This window comes from Lagopus leucura, unplaced genomic scaffold (assembly GCF_019238085.1).
Source record: "Lagopus leucura isolate 7727_CA_CO unplaced genomic scaffold, USGS_WTPT01 Super-Scaffold_100002, whole genome shotgun sequence".
In the NCBI taxonomy this organism is placed as follows: Eukaryota; Metazoa; Chordata; class Aves; order Galliformes; family Phasianidae; genus Lagopus; species Lagopus leucura.
This window is the reverse complement of record NW_024962263.1, coordinates 47,010,215-47,028,883: the sequence shown is the minus strand read 5'-3', so window position 1 is coordinate 47,028,883 and position 18,669 is coordinate 47,010,215. Positions and strand designations below refer to the sequence as shown.

General features: G+C 43.4%; 1 protein-coding gene across 3 annotated transcripts in view; it reads left to right on the top strand.

Annotated features, from left to right (window-relative positions):
- The window catches only part of KCTD1 (potassium channel tetramerization domain containing 1), a 46,922-nt gene extending 37,741 nt beyond the window's left edge, over positions 1 to 9,181 (top strand). For all 3 annotated transcript variants that reach the window (XM_042869239.1, XM_042869242.1, XM_042869241.1), the window contains exons 3-5: positions 2,019 to 2,163; positions 4,312 to 4,617; positions 7,177 to 9,181. In XM_042869239.1, coding sequence (XP_042725173.1) covers positions 2,019 to 2,163; positions 4,312 to 4,617; positions 7,177 to 7,335 — 610 coding nt within the window. In that variant the 3' untranslated portion in view covers positions 7,336 to 9,181. The remainder of the gene's footprint in view (positions 1 to 2,018; positions 2,164 to 4,311; positions 4,618 to 7,176) is intronic.
- The last annotated feature ends 9,488 nt before the right edge of the window (positions 9,182 to 18,669 follow it).

Sequence of the window (18,669 nt, the reverse complement as noted above, 5' to 3'; positions counted from 1 at the left end):
GCCAGCGGTTTATGTTAGCAAACTGAAAGTCTGCAGTCCAGATGGTCTGCATTGAAAGAGGGGTGGCTAGCAGGGCCAGGGAGGCTGTTGTCCCTTCTACTCCATCCTTGTAAATCCCCAGCTGGAGTATTCTGCTCAGGTCTGGAGTCCACAGCAGAGGATGTAGAGCTTTGAAGCGGGTCCAGAGGAGGGCCTTGAGGATGATCAGAGAGTTGGAGCACCTCTCCTACAAAGATAGGCTGAAGGAGCTGGCTTTGTTCTGTCTGGAGAAGAGAAGGCTCTGGGGACGCCTGATCGTGGCCTTCCAGTACTCAAAGGGTCTGCAGGAGAGATGAGGAGGAACTATTTATCAGGAAGTACAGTGACAGGAGAAGGAGCAATGCCTTTAAACTAGAAGAGAGAGCTTTAGATTAGACTTGAGGAAGAAACTCTTCACTGAGCAGGTGGCGAGGCACTGGCACAAGGGAAGCTGTGGTTCCCCATCCCTGAAGGTGCTCAAGGCCAGCTTGGATGGGGCCCTGAGCTGCTGGGTGGCAGCCCTGCCCATGGCATGGAGGGGACAGGGTGGGCTTTAAGATTCCTTCCAACCTAAGCCATTCTACGAGAAAATGAACCAGGGATTGACTGCCTCTGAGTTACATTGAGTTTGGGTTTTGGTTTTGAGGGCTCAAAGCAGCCTCAGGGTGGTGATGAGGAATGGTTGTTTACTCACATCTTCTTTTAAAAGGAAAACAGTGTGCTGTGGTTGTTCATTGTGCTTGCTGGATCTGTTTGTGAAAAGACAGTCGTGTACATTGCCTGTGTCACAAGCTGGGTGTGATCAGGGAAAAAGAGTGCCTGTGCCTCACCTAGCTCCATGCTGGTGTACATTGATGTTATTGACTGTTCCTTAACAAAATGCATAGGATCTTTCGTGTTGGTTCACAGATCAGATTGGGTATATTAGGACAAGAGCTACATACAAATGAGCCTTTTCATTAAAACAATGAAGGCACAGAGTCTGCAGAATATTGCAGAATGCAACAGCTTGTGACAAAGCTCTAAAATCATGCCCATGTGTCGGTAGTATTTCATGCAAAGTGTCCACGTGACGTATCACAAGTTAGCTATTTTGAGACCATTTTGTTTACAGTTCTTTGGAGGGGTGGGTGGTGTCATGAAGAATCAAAAAATACCTCCACATGCACGTATAGGCACGTAAACATGCACTCCCAGTCAGACATACCTGTCATTGCTGTTGATTTCACTGGAAAATGGTGAGTGACTCAGGAGATGTTTGCAAACACCTCAGCACAGAAACGTAGCATGCATTTCTTGTTACTGAGGCTGATGTTTTGTTCCCAGTTTTCAGCCCTTCCCGTTGCTCTGACTAAATCGGGTTTTGTGAGGAACATGTGTAGAAAGTGTGTGTTCAACCAGCAGCTGGTGTTACAAGCATTTTTAGCAAGTGAGATTTTCTGGGTTCTCTGGGTGACTGAGTGGTCTCTAAAAGCTGAGGTGTTTCTTCTGGTTATTTTAGAGCCTGGTGATTGATACTTGCCACAAACTGTTGGGTTTTGCTGTGAAATCATTACCTCCCATTTAAACACGATAACTTTTACATCCTTAGCTGCTTATTCCTACAATGTGCTGTCCCCTCAGTTATGCTGGTCTAAGCGTTAGCTGCAGTAAATGGCATCCAAAAACTGATCTGGGTTTAAAAGTAAATTAATAATACATTAGAAATAATTAAAAAATTTTTCCTGAGTGCAGTTTTTAAGCCATATCAAGTTCACCGTGTGCTCCCCCAGAAAGCAGAATGAAACTGATGGAGGAGATTGCTGCAGCAGAGTGGGATGGGGTCTGCTGGTGAAGCCACTGGGAGATATGTCCTAAATGGGATCTGCTGTTGAGAGAGATGCCCAAAATACTCAAGGGTTGTCCTCTTATGAAACACGGCTTTGAGCAGAAGGTTTTCCTAATCACTGCCAAGCCGCACATGGTCTGACCCTGACTTTTGCCTCTTGTTTCCTCTGCAGAATCGGCAGACTCTTTGATGGCACGGAGCCCATCGTCCTCGACAGCCTCAAGCAGCATTATTTCATCGACAGAGATGGGCAAATGTTCAGATATATCTTGAATTTTTTAAGAACATCGAAACTCCTCATTCCTGATGATTTCAAGGTGAGATTTCAAAGGACTTGGATATTTTGCGTGTACTTCAGTAAAACAAGAATCTGTGATCAAACCGGAATCCTAGACAGGGGGCACAGCTAGAATATGGTGCTTGATTTCAGGTACTTTGCAAAACTAAGTGTGGCGTTGCTGCCATAGCATCTGTCAGGCTTTCCTAGAGTGACATCAGTGTTAAATTATCCCCTCGTCTGTAGTGTAATGGAGCAACCTTGCCATGTTCAACCTAGGGAAGTTAAAAGTCATAGTATACTGAAGGAGACAAGAAGGGATGTTAGCATCGGTAACCAGCTTCTCATGAGCCTTGCCGGTTACTTGCCTTCTAGTCTTCTCTTATCGTTCTCTTCAGATTGAAACAACTCCTGCTTCCACTCCCACACTGAAATTCAGAAAATTGTTTGGGAATCGTAGTACTGACAAAATAAACTGCACACATGGTAATGTTCGAACATTATGTCATAGACTGTTTTCTCCTCCTGATCCTTGGTTTATTTAATCTTTATTAAAGAGTCTGCTTTTCTCTTTTTTAATAGCAAAGTAAACTTGTGATAGTTCACCTAGACATCAGCCTGTAGATGCACAGCTTCAGACTCTGTGTTCTTGCAGGTATATCAGGTATATTGGTGTAGCTGTGGTGTCAGTGTAGTAAGTATTGGAGACAACAGTTGCAATTATAAGAGATTTTAATTGTTATTTATGAATGCACATCAATGTAGCCAGCTGGGCAATTGGATCACTGTAGGACATACAGCAATTCAAACTGATCAGAAGTGGTGCTGTGGAAGGGTTAGAGCAGTTCACACAGCAGTGCAGTCTTTTTATCTTTTGTATCTGAGACATTTTGAGGTGTTTGGGACATAACGGGTGTGAGCTTGAGTTCAAGAGCAATCTTTGAATTTCTGCTGCAAATGTGTACTGCTCCCATGCGTGACAAGGGCAGACCTACCTGAATATTGTGCGAGTTTAGAAATAGCTGATAAGCGTCATACCCCTCTTTTGAAGCCTTAGAATGGCATTGTGCTGCTCTCTGCTCTTGTCCTGAAGGTAATCAGAAATATTGAAAAAGGAAAAGCCACTTTCCATGCAGTATTAAGAAGTTATATATGCAGAGACCTTTAACAACATAAATACGCTGTAGCTCTGCTGAAATTAAAAATGTTAACTTCTGATCCTCTCCACTTGTGTTGCAAGTCACCTGAAACGTGTTTAAAATGAACTGCAGCACTCATTTTTCAGAAATGTATAGGTTAGATTACTTTTCCATTAGACAGTAGGAAGTATTCTGAATATGACTTAGGTTTCCCATGTTCATCGAGTATTCAGTCTGTAGCTGAAATTTAGGGCTGTATTGACTGTTACCAGCCTTCTTATTTGGTCTTCCTATTCCTCTCCCTTGCCAAAATTCTCTTGTATTTCTTTTTCCCTATATAAATATTTTCCAAATTGTCTTATGGTCTTAAGCCTAGATCAGTAATATTTGTTTTTTTATTTAAAATGCGATGACAGACAAAGTTCAGACCGACAGGTACAGCCATGCTTAGAAATGCATTCTGTCTGCTCTGGTGTGTGAAATGATGTAGTGAACAATACTGTTGGCAAAATAGAGAGGTACTAAAAGATCCTTATTTTTTTTAAATGCAGTAGTATGTGCAATTTATTATGCAAATTTCTTAACCATTTTGCACTGAACCAATGCAGGCTCCCTCATTTACATTCTTATACCTGTTACAGTGGCTGCCAGTATTGCTGTAAGACACAATGGATCCTAATGATGAATTTTCTGAATCCTGATTGAATTCTGTTCCATCTGCTTAATGAGGTCATTATCTTATGACATCACTGTTGGAATAAAAACAGAGGGAAAAGTGGGATGTGACTTGCCTGGGTTATTCCACAGCATGAGCAAATGCAACTTCCCCCTTCCCTTACAAATGCTGGTCTGTTTCAAGCAGCTGATGGTTTTATTACTATTTTTTGCTTGCACTGTTATTTTATTACACCTTCCTACACAGTATTTATGAGCTATGTCTGAAGGGTTCCAGAGCTAGAGCAATGTTAGCCTGAATAACCGTATACATTAAGCAGTACATTAGCACTGCCTCTTTCCTAACTGTGCACAGTAACATATGTGTCTTTCAGGACTACAGTTTGTTATACGAAGAAGCAAAGTATTTCCAGCTTCAGCCCATGCTAGGAGAGATGGAAAGGTGGAAACAAGACCGGGAGAGTGGCCGCTTCTCAAAATCTTGTGAATGCCTGGTGGTGCGTGTTGCCCCAGATCTCGGTGAGAGGATTACACTGAGTGGCGATAAGTCATTGATAGAAGAAGTGTTTCCAGAGATTGGTGATGTGATGTGTAATTCTGTCAATGCCGGCTGGAATCATGACTCAACGCATGTCATCAGATTTCCGCTGAACGGATACTGCCACCTCAACTCAGTTCAGGTAGGAAAGAGCTTACCGACCAGGTACCTGTGGGCTGATGTGTTCCTCTCTCATTGCTGGGAATTGCATGAACAAAACCAGCTGCCGGTTCTGAGCTAGTTACTTCTGTGGGTTATGGCTGCTTTCTCATCTTAATTCTCACGCATCATCACCAAATCTCTTCACAAAACAAGTTACATTAGTTGAAAACTTGCTTTAACACCCTCAAGTGGGGCATCTTGGTGGGACTTTGGCCTTTCAGTGGGACTGTCAGGTGACATGCAATGTGAAGAATTCTTACAGAGCACTACCGGGGAAGTTAACACAAGTGTGGTAAAACTGGTATATAATTTTCCCAGTGGAAAAAAGTTCACACCCATCTGCAACTAGTTAGCACATCATGCACAACCAGCACTTTGGAGTGAAATGCTTTTTCATGGCTGGGTAGTCATAGAATCATAGAATCATAGAATCACCAAGGTTGGAAAAGACCTAAAAGATCACCCAGTCCAACCGTTCACCTATTCCCAGTAGCTCCCACTAAACCATGTCCCTCAACACAACATCCAGCCTTTCCTTGAACACCCCCAGGGTCGGTGACTCCACCACCTCCCTGGGCAGTCCATTCCAGTGCCTGACCACCCTTTCTGAAAAGTAATACTTCCTCATGTCATTTTCCAAGCCATACTATGATTCTATGATGGTCTTTGGTTTAGCTGCACCTCCTTACGCTCCACACTCATGAGCAAGTTCTTACCTGAAGGAGCATTGCCATCTGAGCTTGACATCTTCCTGCTACCGAGTCCTGCCTCCAGGTAGCAAAATTCTGTCCCCCTTTTCTGATGCAGAGGAGGGCTGAGCATGGCAGCACATGCTGAAGGCTTGTGTGGTGCTGCATATGTGCTACTGCAACATAGGAATACGGACAGATCTATCTGAACTATCGAGATGTGGTTAATGCATGCTACGGTCAGACAGTTGTGCCTCTTACTGGCCCCATGGTCATACTGAAACATCAAAGCTCTTTTGTCATAGTGACTAATGCAAATTTAGAACACCGCTACATGCAAGATTATAACTGAAAAGGGATATGAATTTCAAGGAGAGTTGTCTAGCCACATGTTGTATGAGAGTTGTCAAAGCAATTTGTCCTTTAGCAGTTCAGCATTTGTCCCGATATTTATGTTTTTATCACACAAATAAGAATTTCCAAGCCTATTTCACGATAAAAAGTAAAAATGGCAACACGTACATAGACTTCAAGACAGGTGATGATCCCATGCTGATGATGCCACATGTTCCATTTTTGGTGTCCATAATCATCTCCCCATCCCCAAAACAGTGTGATGTAGGACAGTGACTATTTGCAGACCTTGAGAAGGAGACGTAGACTCAGTGATTTGCCCAAGGCTGAACTAGATTCCTGACCCATTGCATTTTTTCCCAGGACCTAATTTCTCCTGCTGTATTTTCCAGTGGCTTGCATTGAGACATACTTGGGGAATGTAGACTTAATGTTGTTAAAAGCTAAGGATCACGTTAAACAGAAATTGCTCTGAAGTTTTGATGTTTGTTCTTCTTTCAGGGCTTCTTTCCACCTCCTACTTCTTGAGATTTGTCTGCTCTTTAATTAACTGTATTTTGGAAAGACATTTGCTGACCTGAAGCAGTGCATGTAAAAGCATGGCATGTCTTGTAGTTCCGAGCATTTTAAAACCCAACTTGCTCCTCCATCTTCCCCAACCCTCCCCTTGCAAGCCAATGTGCTAATTGGTGGCACAGTGGGACAAACACTGTATTCCCCTGCCTTCAGGTGTGTGAAGAGAGCAGTGAGAGCAGTTGGTAGCAGAAGGGAACCCTGCAAGTGTCCCTACTTCAGCTAAACATCAGTGGGGTATTGTCGGTATTGTCCTTCTGGACAGAAGTCCCATGTCTCTTACTGGTGGGAGACAATAAAGCCCTGGCAGCAGAAGAGACAGGCATGGGAAAAGTAGCAGAGTCTAAGTAAGGTTAAGAGCACAGGAGTTGCAGGAAAACTTAATAATAACAGTGGAATCTTGTTGTGGAAGAAAACTTGGCTCTTGCATGCTTTTGGCAGTGTGATGCTAGGACCTGAGCTCTTAGCCCGTCTGCTTGCTGGGTGAACTGCATGGGTGCGTGCCCTGCTGCCCACCCTCCTCCTCTCCTCTCCTCTCCTCTCCTCTCCTCTCCTCTCCTCTCCTCTCCTCTCCTCTCCTCTCCTCTCCTCTCCTCTCCTCTCCTCTCCTCTCCTCTCCTCTCCTCTCCTCTCCTCTCCAACTTTCCCTTTGCTCTTCACTTTTCTATTCTCTTCTCCTCTCCCCTCCTCTCTTTTCCCCTTCCCTTCCCTCCCCTCCCACTGGAAGCAACACTCATGCTGTGAAGATGAAGGTAAGTAGGTGACTGGAGAGATTTAGTTCCATCATTAAAGCTTTCTAGTTTTTACCACTGGTCTGAATACAGGCACAGATCTTTGCAGTTGTGGTTGGTTTTTTAGTCTTTAGAAGATACAGACAGTCCGCTCATTACTTAAACCTTGGTGTTTGTTTCCTGTTTTTTCAGGTCCTTGAGAGGTTACAGCAAAGAGGATTTGAGATTGTTGGCTCATGTGGAGGTGGAGTGGACTCTTCCCAATTCAGTGAATACGTACTGAGACGAGAACTCAGAAGGACATCTCGTGCACCCTCCGTCATTCGAATAAAGCAAGAGCCTCTGGACTAAAATGGACATGTTTCTTTATGCAAAAAAAAAAAAAAAAAAGAGGAAAAAAAAAAAGAGAGGAAAAAAGGGGGAACGTTTCATGTGCAGTTTGGACTCCAAACAAGTCCTGCAAGTGAATAAAAGACACATTTATATCAAATATAGAGACCACACCTGAATTCATATGGGAACACTTGGAATAGTGGTAATAATAAAAACCTCAAGGTGTAGAAGAAAATACAGCCATACATATATATATGTACATACATACGTATATATATGTATGCATACATCAAAGGGTAGGAAATGCAATGACAAACAAGTGGTAGATGAGGTTGGTGCTGTGATGGCCATTAAGTGTCCTAAGACTTACTTGGGTCCACTTAATGGTGTACAAGCCATTACCATGGGGGGATTCATAGACAGCTCATAACAAATTTTTCATTTCCAAACACTCATTCAATTTTTAATGTCTACACACCTTGATTCAACTCTACTTGCATATGGAGGTTTTATGTCTGTCTTTTAGAGGTGGATGGGCAGGCGTTCAGGAGATGACCATTCATTGCATTGAAAAGCTACTCAAATGAAATTTTAAATGTAGTTTGTACAGAAGTCGCACACGTTTTGTCTGCCCTCACAGATGTGAAAGCTTAACTTTTCTTTTGAATGAATTTTTTGGGTTTTTTTTTTTGTTTTGTTTTGTTTTTTCATTTTGTTTTGTGTTTTTTCAAAGGGGGCCAGAATAATTAATATTTGGTAGAGATGCTCTGGTTTGAATCTGCTGCTTTCCTACAATTTTTCAAATTTTATAATGTATTAAATACAATAAACTCTGTTTAAAGTAATAAAGGTCTGATTTCAGCCAGCAGGAGCAGAGAGGTGGGGTTCAGCTCCCTGCGCTCTGGCACAGTGCACAGAGATGAAGGCAGCAGGCGTTGTGCGGGCATTGTGTTCTGGGGTCTTCCTTCAGGACTGTCCTTAAGATTTGTCCTGGTTTGAAGAGACAAGCTCAAAAAACAGCACCAATCCAGCCCAGGGAAACCCATCTGAAATGGATGCCTGAGTTTGTAAGTGTTGATGTAACAACGCTTGCATCATTTCCTCTAACTGAAGAGCAGGCAGCTTCCATTTTCAATGACCTTGCCCTGCTGCATGTTAACCAGCCAGTTTGTTTTCGTGCCCTTCATTTCCCTTGTTCAGACCTAGTGTTCTTCTCCCTAGGGAGTGAGCCCCTCAGCTCCTCACGCTGCACCGTGGCTGACAGCAGGCAATGGGTGAGTCCTGCAAGGCCATCCTAGAGCCAGCCCAACTCCATGAGGCCACCACATGGCCCTCTCCCAGGGAGATGCTTCTGCCACATGAGATGAACCAGCAACCACTTTCTTTCCTCTGAAGTACCTTTTTATGCAATATTCCAGAATATGACTGTGTACTCATCCCGGTATGGAAGTTTCTATCGAAGCAGTGGTGCCGGCGTTACATTCATTTTGGTGACACTTTGCTATTTATTTAAGAAAAGAAAAAAGAAATTGTTGAAGTAAATACATGTAATAAGGTTTTTAATATAGTCTGATAACTCAAAGCTACCATTTTTTTCTGTTTTCCATTGAAATTTGTCAGAGGGCATACTTAAATAGCTCTTTGGCAGCACCTATCAATGGGGTTTTGAAACTACTGAGATATGGAAATGGGTGGAAGGGGGGGCTCCATAAATGAAGATTCCTGAGCAGGTTATTGGGTCTTCAATGTGATGCTGATCTGTCTACTCACAGTACTGAAACAGCTGCCTCACTGAAAGTGCTTGTTTTCAATCAGCAGCAAGTAGTCCTCATACCAAATAAATGCTTGCTCTTTCTACCCAAAATTTGGTTGTTAGTATGCATAGAAAAGTTTAAAAAAAAAGTTAAAAAAAAAAACAAACAAACAAACTCTGGGAAATAAATACTTTTAACATCTCTTCAGACTTCTTGAATTGAACACTGTTGACCTGAAGCCAGTCCTGCAGGCTGACAACACACTGCCCAGTACTGGCATGAGGTGATGTGCTGTTCTGGGGACAGTTTGCTGCAGAAATCCTTCCTGCTCCCCAGATGCAGCCCTGTGTGCACCTGAGGACACGTTTCCATCTGTTGAGCCCAGAGGTGCTCCCAGATTAAACACTGCCAGCCCCCACGCACAAGTATGGGCCTGGGCTCTGGTGCAAGCTGGAGGGGCTGGTAGCAACGTCAGCCCCAAAATTGTCCTCATGGTGCCTTGCATGTGAGATGCAGGCAAAAGGGGCACTCACTCGATGTTCACCCCACTTTTTACCATCTGTGATACTTGTTGCCTTGCTCCCAAAGCAGAAGGCTGTGCTTGGCTGGCAGTTGTGCTTGCTGTATCCATACCTGTTCAAGCTGACAAGCACCAAGGCCACCTCGGTGCTCTGTGTGGCACCTGGATGGCCGGGTGGCTTCCCACCAAGGCCACACGCATTGCTAATGGAGCCATAAATCACCCTTTGACCCTGGACGTGAATGTCACTGTGATAACGGTGTAGCCACAAAGTCAGAGGTCGTAAGTAAACACAGCCAGATGCGCAGCAAACACTACACAGCAGCGAGCTGGACTGAGAGAGGCAGTGAGGTTGGTTCTGGGTACAGCCCAGGCTTACCACCGCGTGTTTGAGTTGCTCTTCAGAAAAAGGGATCAGCAGACAGGAAGGGAGGTGGAAAAAAACAAAGAAGCAGACGACAGTTAGCTCTTTCCTGGAGGTCAGTAGTTTTGATGTGTGCAGTAGTTTAAATTTATCTGATTTTTTATTAAAAACGTTACGCTGCCAGCAGCACTGCATTCAACAAGAGGAAGCGGTGTGGTGAGCAGCTGCTGCCGGCGTTGTAGCTGAGCAGCCTGGCCAGGCAGTGACTGGAGAACCACTGTGGGCACATGGGGAATGCAGTTGCCGCTTCCACCCCTTCTCATGGAGGAGCTGTGCCAGCGTCATCTCTTTCTGTAGTGTGAACGCTGATTCCATTGACTCGGGGTTCAGCCCCCTCTGAAAACTAAACCACCCATCCAGCAATTTTACTTTCTGCTCAGCAGGCCTTGATTTCAACTTGAGGAGAAACATTCTGTTCATGAGCATAATTTTTTACAGCACCCTTTAAAAATTGATTGATATGCTAATTTACAGGGGCTTTGCCATCACCTAAATGAATTGTCACATGCATTTTTCTGTAATGTTCATCTTTTTGGGGACTCTAGGGAGGAAAACTTGATTTTAAGGGGAGTGAGGAAAGCATATTTCTTGACCACTGGGCTGTTTTTTCAGAGAAATAAAAACATTTATTTCCATCTGTCATTTCTTGACTGCAGAGTTCTATATTATGAATTATTTCTAGAGACAACTGGTATTTGTATGTAGGCATTCTTGCTGCCTGAAGTTTATTTACAGTGGAAATGAAACCAAGACAGCCTCGGGGCCTGTAGACCAGTTGCTTTTTCTCAGACTTGAGTTTGAGTGGTTTATTATTTCTTGAGGGTCTGGAGGCATCACCACCACCAAAAATCAATATGTTGCATCAGGTCCCAGTGTTGGCTTTGGCTGCCAACTCATTGACCTGGTTACTAAAGACCCCAAAACTGTCTTGGCACTTGGGATGCCCTGTTTGAGATTAAAATTGTTAAAGTCTCATTGATTCAAGTCACATCACTTCCACTCCAGCCCCACCCCACCCCCCCAAAAAAAAAGAAAGAAAAAGCAGAAAAAAGAAAAAGGAAAAGGGAAAAAACAATGCAGGCACATAGCACAAACATATATATCCCCTTTAATCTAGAGTTAGTGCTGCTACCTGGTAATCAGGATGCTGATGTCCATGCTAGGGGAGAACACTGATACCAAACCCAAAAGGCTTCCTCGGTGTGCACAGGAGTGAGCTCCCAAACAGGGGGGTCCTTCTGACAGCTGGGGAAAGACCTTTTTCCCTGAATCTACGCTTTTATTTCCATTTATTGGATGGGGGCTTAATACATTACTGAGTCCTGTGCCCCTAAAATAGAATACATTATTATGCAGCTGATAACAGATCCTGTGGGCTAGTTTTCATCTTCTACCTTCCTTATTAATGGTGAGCTTGCCTCACAAAAGAGGCAGAGCACAGCTATCAGCCGTAGTGTTGCACTGGACCATGCCCTCTGTGTATTATCTTTAAAAGCTGTAACATTTCCCATGGGCAGTCACTGGAAGCCTGGTTGAATCTGACTCCTCCCTACAGGGCAGGGTGGTGATGTGCTAAGCATGCAGCTCCCTTTGGGCGTTGGCAGAAAGAAAAAACTACATTTGCTGAAGTCCCCTGAAGTCCCATTCTGCATGCACTCTGGCTCAGCTCAAATAGAAGGCTTAGCAAGGATAGAGGTAGGTGTTCAGTGCTTCCCTTGTTTAGCCCCAAAGAAATCAGAATCAGTGAAAGTGCAAAACACAAACCAACCCAAACGTGGTTCTTGAGATCAGCAGCAGTGATTTCACTAATCCTTACTGCTTCTAAACATCTCACACAATCACAGAATTGCAGGGGCAGGAAGGGACCTCAAGAGATCATGAGTCCACCCCCTGCTGAAACAGTTTCCTTACATCAGGTTGCCCAGGTAGGCATCAAGACATGTCTTGAATATCTCCATAGAAGGAGACTCCACAACACCTTTGGGCAGCCTGTTCCAGTGCTCCACCACCTTTACCATAAAGAAGTTCCATGTTTGTATGGAACTTCCTGTATTCAAGTTTTATGCCATTGCTCCTTGTCCTCTCACTACACACCACTGAGAAGAGCCTGGCCTCTCAAGATCTGGAAGGCTCACATTAAAAACTTGTATTGCCAGATAATAACCAAAAGTAGCTGTGTCTTTCTTTCCCTCATTTCTTTCTTCAGCTCAGGAAGCTTAATTTTCTTCTGCCTGGGAGTAGGCAGCTCAAAAGTAGTAATTTTGACTTTATTACCATAATTGATTTCTTCAAAGCATCATGTGAGCCTTCAGTTGAGCACCTCCCTATCTTTAAGAGCAGAAGGCAGTAACACGCTCCTCTTACGGCTGGGGGACTCAAGAAGGATGGTTTCCAAATACCTGGATAGAAGCTGTGCTCCAGGATTCCCAACCAGCTGTCACCTCGCCTTTCACAGCACCTCTACAGAATGGAGAGATGTTGGAGTCAGTGAGGTGCTATGGCACACTGTTTTAAGGCTGAGAAAATATAAAGCATTGTTGAAATGTCCAAATAGGTTTAACAAGTAACGCTGTGAGCATGTTAGACTTGACACAACTTTGGGATTGTTTTCTAATTCCTTCCCAAGTGAAAGAAAAATAAATGAAACAAACAGTGGGCTCTTCTTATGTCTCCATCTCCTCCCTCTGGCTCAGCTCTCCAGGAGCGACTGCAATTTTCTATTTATTTGTGATGTTTCAGTTCACAGAATCATAGAATTGTAGAATGGCTTGGGTTGGAAAGGATCTCAAGGATCATCAGGTTCCAACCCCCTGCTATGGGCAGTATTGCCCACCACTAGATCATGCACTAGATCAGATTGCACAAGGTCCAGTCCAGCCTGGCCTCGAACACTTTCAGGGATAGGGCATCCAAAGCTTCTCTGGGCAGCCTGTTCCAGCATCTCACCACTTTCTCAGTAAAAAAATTCCCCCAACATCTAATCTGAATCTCTCCTTTAGTTAAAAACTGTTCCCACTTGTCCTGTAATTATCTACCTGCATAAAAAGTTGATTTCTCTCTTGTTCATAAGCTCCATTTAAATATAGGAAGGCTGCAATGAGGTTTCCCTGCAACCTTCTCTTCTCTAGGCTGAACAAACCTAGTTCCTTCAGCCTGTTTTCATAGGAGAAATGCTCCAGCCCTTGGATCGTCTTCATAGCCCTCCTCTGGACCCTCTCCAATGGCTCCACATCTTTCCTGTGTTGTGGGCCCTATACTTGGATGCAGTATTCCAATTGGGGCCTCATGAGGGTAGAACAGAGGCAGACAATTCCCTCCCTGTCCAAGCTGGCCACCCCTCTTATGATGGAACCCAGGATACCATGAGTTTTCTGGGCTGCAAGCACACAGTGCTGGCTCATATTAAGTTTTTCATTAGCCAGGACCCCTAAAGTCCTTCTCAGGACTTAGCAGGCTGAAGTTCCTTACCACAGAACTTGGGTATTAGAAGGAGAAAAAAAAACAACAAACCAGCAACAAAGTACCCTGGTGTATTTTGTGAAAGGGCTTTGGCTTCAGGAGTTCCAAAATCTCAATGGCAGCACCAGGAAAGCAGAGCTAAACCCTCCCAGATGATCTCTCTCCTGGCACATCTGCTCATCTCGCAGTTGTAGCCTTTAGATGAGAGGTTTGTAAACTGCAGCAGCGTATCAGCTGTAACCAGCGCTGCTATTCCAGGAGAAAGCCGCATGGCTCAGGGACAGCTGCGTGCAAAAAAATTCTCTTCTGATGCATTATTGATAGATGTAAGTTAAAGCCATAGAGCTTGCAGCTTTATCAGACAATATCTACTAAATCCTGGAAGCATGTAAGATAACCTAAATGTAATCTACTGCATACCAGCTCCTTCAGTGATGGATAGCACAACAAAAGCAGGACTAATGAAAAATTAATGAAAACAGTTACTTCCATAAGAAAAATGATCGGTTTTCTCCCACCTTTGTATTGATTTTAACTGGCCCTGTAATTGGAAGTGTATAATTTTTTCCTAAGGTGAAGAGGATTGAGGGCAAGGGAGAGTGAGCGTATCATTCTATTCATGTTTGCGACATACTTTCAGGCTACAAAAACAAAGCGTTTTCCTTAGGATGCTGAAGCCGCCTGTGAATGCAGACTTCAAGCATATTTTCTCAGCTCAGGCACACTGCCACGCTGCTTGCCTGAAACCAGATATTGCAGAGCAGAGCGCTCTGAGTGCTTTGAAATCCAGCGAGGAAGCACAGCGGAGCAGTGGTGAAGAAAAATCAAACACAGTGCATGGAACATGGTGGTTTAACATGTTGCATGCATTCAAGTTCATTTCTGATCAATCTTCCCCTTTCTGGGAAGGAAAAATCCTCAGGTTGCTCTTTGGAGAGTGAATGAATGCTGTGCTGATGGGAACGATGTGGAAGCATGTTGGTCTTTCTAACCTTAACTGTAACCTTCTGTACAATTCTGTTCCCTGGAGGTTTTCAACAAAAGGGTGGATGTGGCACTGAGTGACGTAGCCTAGAGCAGACACATGCATGGGCTGATGGTTGGACTAGCTGATCTTATTGGTCTTTCCAACCTTCATAGCAGAGGGGTTGAAACTAGATGATCATGATGGTCCTTTTCAACCCAGGCCATTCTATGATTCTATGATTCTATGAGATTCTGTGTGACCTCAAACCCATGGCTACTCCTCGCTCACTGGCCCAGCACTGAGATTTACCAACTGGATGGGACAGTTGTTCCCAGTGACCAGTGCTGGTGGTCACCCCTTCCTCTCACCAATGCCTCTCCTCTAAGTACAACTCTCTTTTTGCCGAAATTTAACAGCAGCACAAATCCATCTGATTTACAACTCTACATCTATTTTAGATTAAAATCTTTACCTGCTTAATTTTAATAAATTCATTAAGCTCAGAGGCAAAGGTAATAATTCAGAGTAGGATATACTTTGTTTTGCTAGGAAAAAGTGTTTCTCAAAATGTTAGGAAAAATGCTTCTTTCCCATTGTCCATTGTGTATGAATGAGTCTATTTCTAACTTACTCTGTGAGATCTACCAGAGATGTGATACAGGGCTGTAATATGGTGGGAGATAAAAAGAATGCTGTTTCTACACATCTTGGTAGTAAATGTCACTCTTTATCCTAGTACTTTGCCAGCATCTCTCAAGCAGCATGCCTTGATTTTATGCATGCTTACATTGCTGCACGTTCTTTAATTTCAGAGATGTAGCCGCACTCATGGCTGTTGTTTGCTTGCTGTTCTCATTGGCCTGACAGCAGCTGCAGTATGAGATTTGCAATAAGAGATTTGCAATATGAGACACAAAAAATTAGGGTACTTACCTCTCCTCGATACTTAGCTGGGATTTATTTTTATTGCATCAGTTTCAGACAGTCTGTGCTTGTTAGGTGCTCTGCAGAATTAATGTGGGGGATCATCAGCGTGGGGTACCAACGACCACCACTTAATGATGCCTTCCCCAGATAATGAGTGAGTGCTGCAAGGGCAGAGCTAAAAACAGAGTATGGGAGGAAGAGCACTGTGTAAACATGGAAGGGTCCTCATGTGGCTATCAGTCTTCAGCAATGCTTAAGAAGCACACCATAAAAGAAATAGAGTCACTGGCAGCTCTGGTGTTAGGTTTGTATTTTATATGGTTAGTGATGGTAAAACATGGGAATGGCAAAGGATAAGGGCAAGTAAGATGCTCGTCAGAAAAATTGATCAGCATGAACTTTTCACACAGCAAGGCACAGAGGGAGAAGGGCAGTAATTTGAGTGACAATGCATAGAGGAGGAAATGCTCCTTATTGCTTTGTTCAAAGATGAAACAGCTACATCTGTTACTGGGAAAGCACACAAAAGCAAAACCTGGACAGCCACTCAGTGTAGAGCGAAGAAAGAAAAGACAATCTGAAAAAGTCTATTTTGTAACAGTGTTCTCATTATCTCCTTCTTCCAACATTAGTGCATTAACCATAGAATCACAGAATCATTTGAATTGGAAGGGACCCTTAAAAGCCATCTGGTCCAACTCCCCTGCAATGAACAGGGACACCTACAATTAGATTAGGTTGCTCACAGCTCCATCCAGCCTGACCTTGAGTGTCTCCAGGGATGGGGCATCCACCACCTCTCTGGACAACCTCGTCCAGTGCTTCATCACCCTTTTATAGAAACTTTCTTCCTTACAGCCAACCTAAATCTCCCTGTTTTAGTTTGAAACCATCTCCCCTTGTTCTAATCACAGTAGACCATGCTAAAGAGTCCGACTTCTTTCTTAGAGCCCCCATTTGGATACTGAAAGGCTGCTCTTAGGTCACCTTCTCTTCTCCAGACCCCAGCTCTCTCAGCCTGTCTCACAGGCGAGCTGTTCCATCCCTTGCTTTATTTTTGTGGCCCTCCTCTGAAATGTGCTCCAACAGCTCCATGTCTCTCCTGTACAGAGGACTCCACATCTGGATGCAGTCCTCCAGGTGAGATCTCACCAGCACAGAACAGAGGGGCAGGATCACCTCCCTTGCCCTGCTGGCCATGCTCCTTTTGATGCAGCCCAGGATACAGTTGGCTTTCTGGGCTGGGAGGTCACATTGCTGGCTCATATCCAGCTTGCCACCCACCAGTACCCCCAGATCCTTTTTGGCAGTGCTGTGCTACATCCTTACATCCCTCAGCTTGTACTGATAGCTGGGGTTACCATGACCCAAGTGCAAGACCTTGCACTTGGCTTTGTTGAATCTCATTGAGGTACATCTGGGCCTACTGCTCTAGCCTCTCTAGGCCCCTCTGGATGACATCCTGTCCCTTGGGTGTCAACTGCACCACACAGCATGGTGTCATCTGCCAAGTTGCTGAGAATGCATTCAATTCCACAGTCAGTGTAACTGATGAAGATGTTAAAGAGCAGTTATCTCAGTACCGACCTCTGAGAGACACCACTTGTCACTGATCTCCATCAGAATATTCAGACATTGACTACTGCTCTCTGAGTACGATCTTGTAACCAATTTCTTGTCTATCAAACAGTCCATCCATGAAATCCATATCTTTCAACTTTCTAAACTACAACATCAGTTTCTTACCTGGCCTTCCCTTCATTCTTTCTTGTTCAACACATCATACATACTGTAAGCAAGTACACACACAAAAAAAAATTGAAACAGTTTAATGTTAAAAAGTTTTTTTTATTTTCCCTCCAGAAAAACCTTTATTTATACCTAACTTTTCTTAATACATGAATATACTCTGTCTGGTCATCCAGTCCCTTACCTTGAAATTTAATTGTGTTTTGAGAGAGCGAGTGAGGCAGAGCCTGACTAAAAGTTTCCTTTGGGAAGTGCCTTGGATGTTATTCTTCTGCAGGAGAAGCAACAACAGACAACTCTCATTAAACAGGGATAAATAAAACAAGAACCTTGTGAGTGATTGGAAAAATGAGTCCGCTTTTCAGCCTCCTTTATGTAACTGTAACTGTTGTACTTCTTGACTCCCTGAACACAATATTGTGTTATGTCAAACATAAAAAATAGCAGCAAAACATCTTCCATGCTTCTTTCCATATATAGTGATCCAAAGAGGACACAAATTCATTTCTCCTTCCAACTGTCTAAAGTTACGCCATTTGTTTCTGGCTCATCAGAAGTTCTTGTGTCTTTTACAAGTGAGACCACTTCATTCTTTTACATTTTTATTCAGAAGGGAACTGTATGGGGATTCAGTCCTACCAGGGGTTGAAAGCCATCGGGCTCCAGTGCTGAGCTTGATGTAATAAACTATATTTAAAGAATTACTCACAGAACATCTGTGAACAGCCAAGCTGTGGCTCGTAATTACATGGCATTGTTCCTGAAGAATGGGCAAGTTGATCAGCAGAACACTAAGAAAGATCGACCCAGTGCTCCTCAAAGGTCTTTTGTGGGAACCCAACATGGGAAGGCAATGAAACGGTCCTTAATGTTGATACGTTAGAAGTTCAGTCTTCATTTCAGTGGAACAGTTGCAGTACAACTGTGCATGTATTTTCATACTTCCCCAAGCAAACACATGGGTGCCTAAAGGAAAGAGAGGAGAGAAGACACCAAGGGAAGCTTCTCCAAGTGTTTGTTTTTGCTGAGCTTTTTGTTTGTTTTAATGATGGTGAACTGTCAGGCTAAATATTGATTTCTCAGCTTTGAAAACTGAAGACATAGCATCTTCTTCTGCCTTGTTCTCAATATGTTTAAAAAGAAAAATTGCTCCATGACCACATTTTCCCCTATAAAAATGTGAGCAATTAACACAGCAGGTTCCCAGTTCAATATGTATAATTTATGGTAAAATGTATGTAATTGGTTTGGCAGGCAGCAAATGCACCAACACACACATAAACCTTTTTATGAATCCATATGTAATGCTGGATGCTGATGGATTATTACTACAGCAAGATGTCACGTTAAATAACTGATGCAGATGTACTGTAGCAAATTACTGTTTTTGCCATTTTCATTAAAAAAGAAAACAATGAAAAAATTATTCCCATCTCCATTATTTATTGAAGAATTTTGTAATGCACTTACTGCTGGAGCATCTGGGTGTATTAAACAGACAAATTCAGTATCACATTAAACTAAATTGTCCACAATGGACAGCTGCCTCATT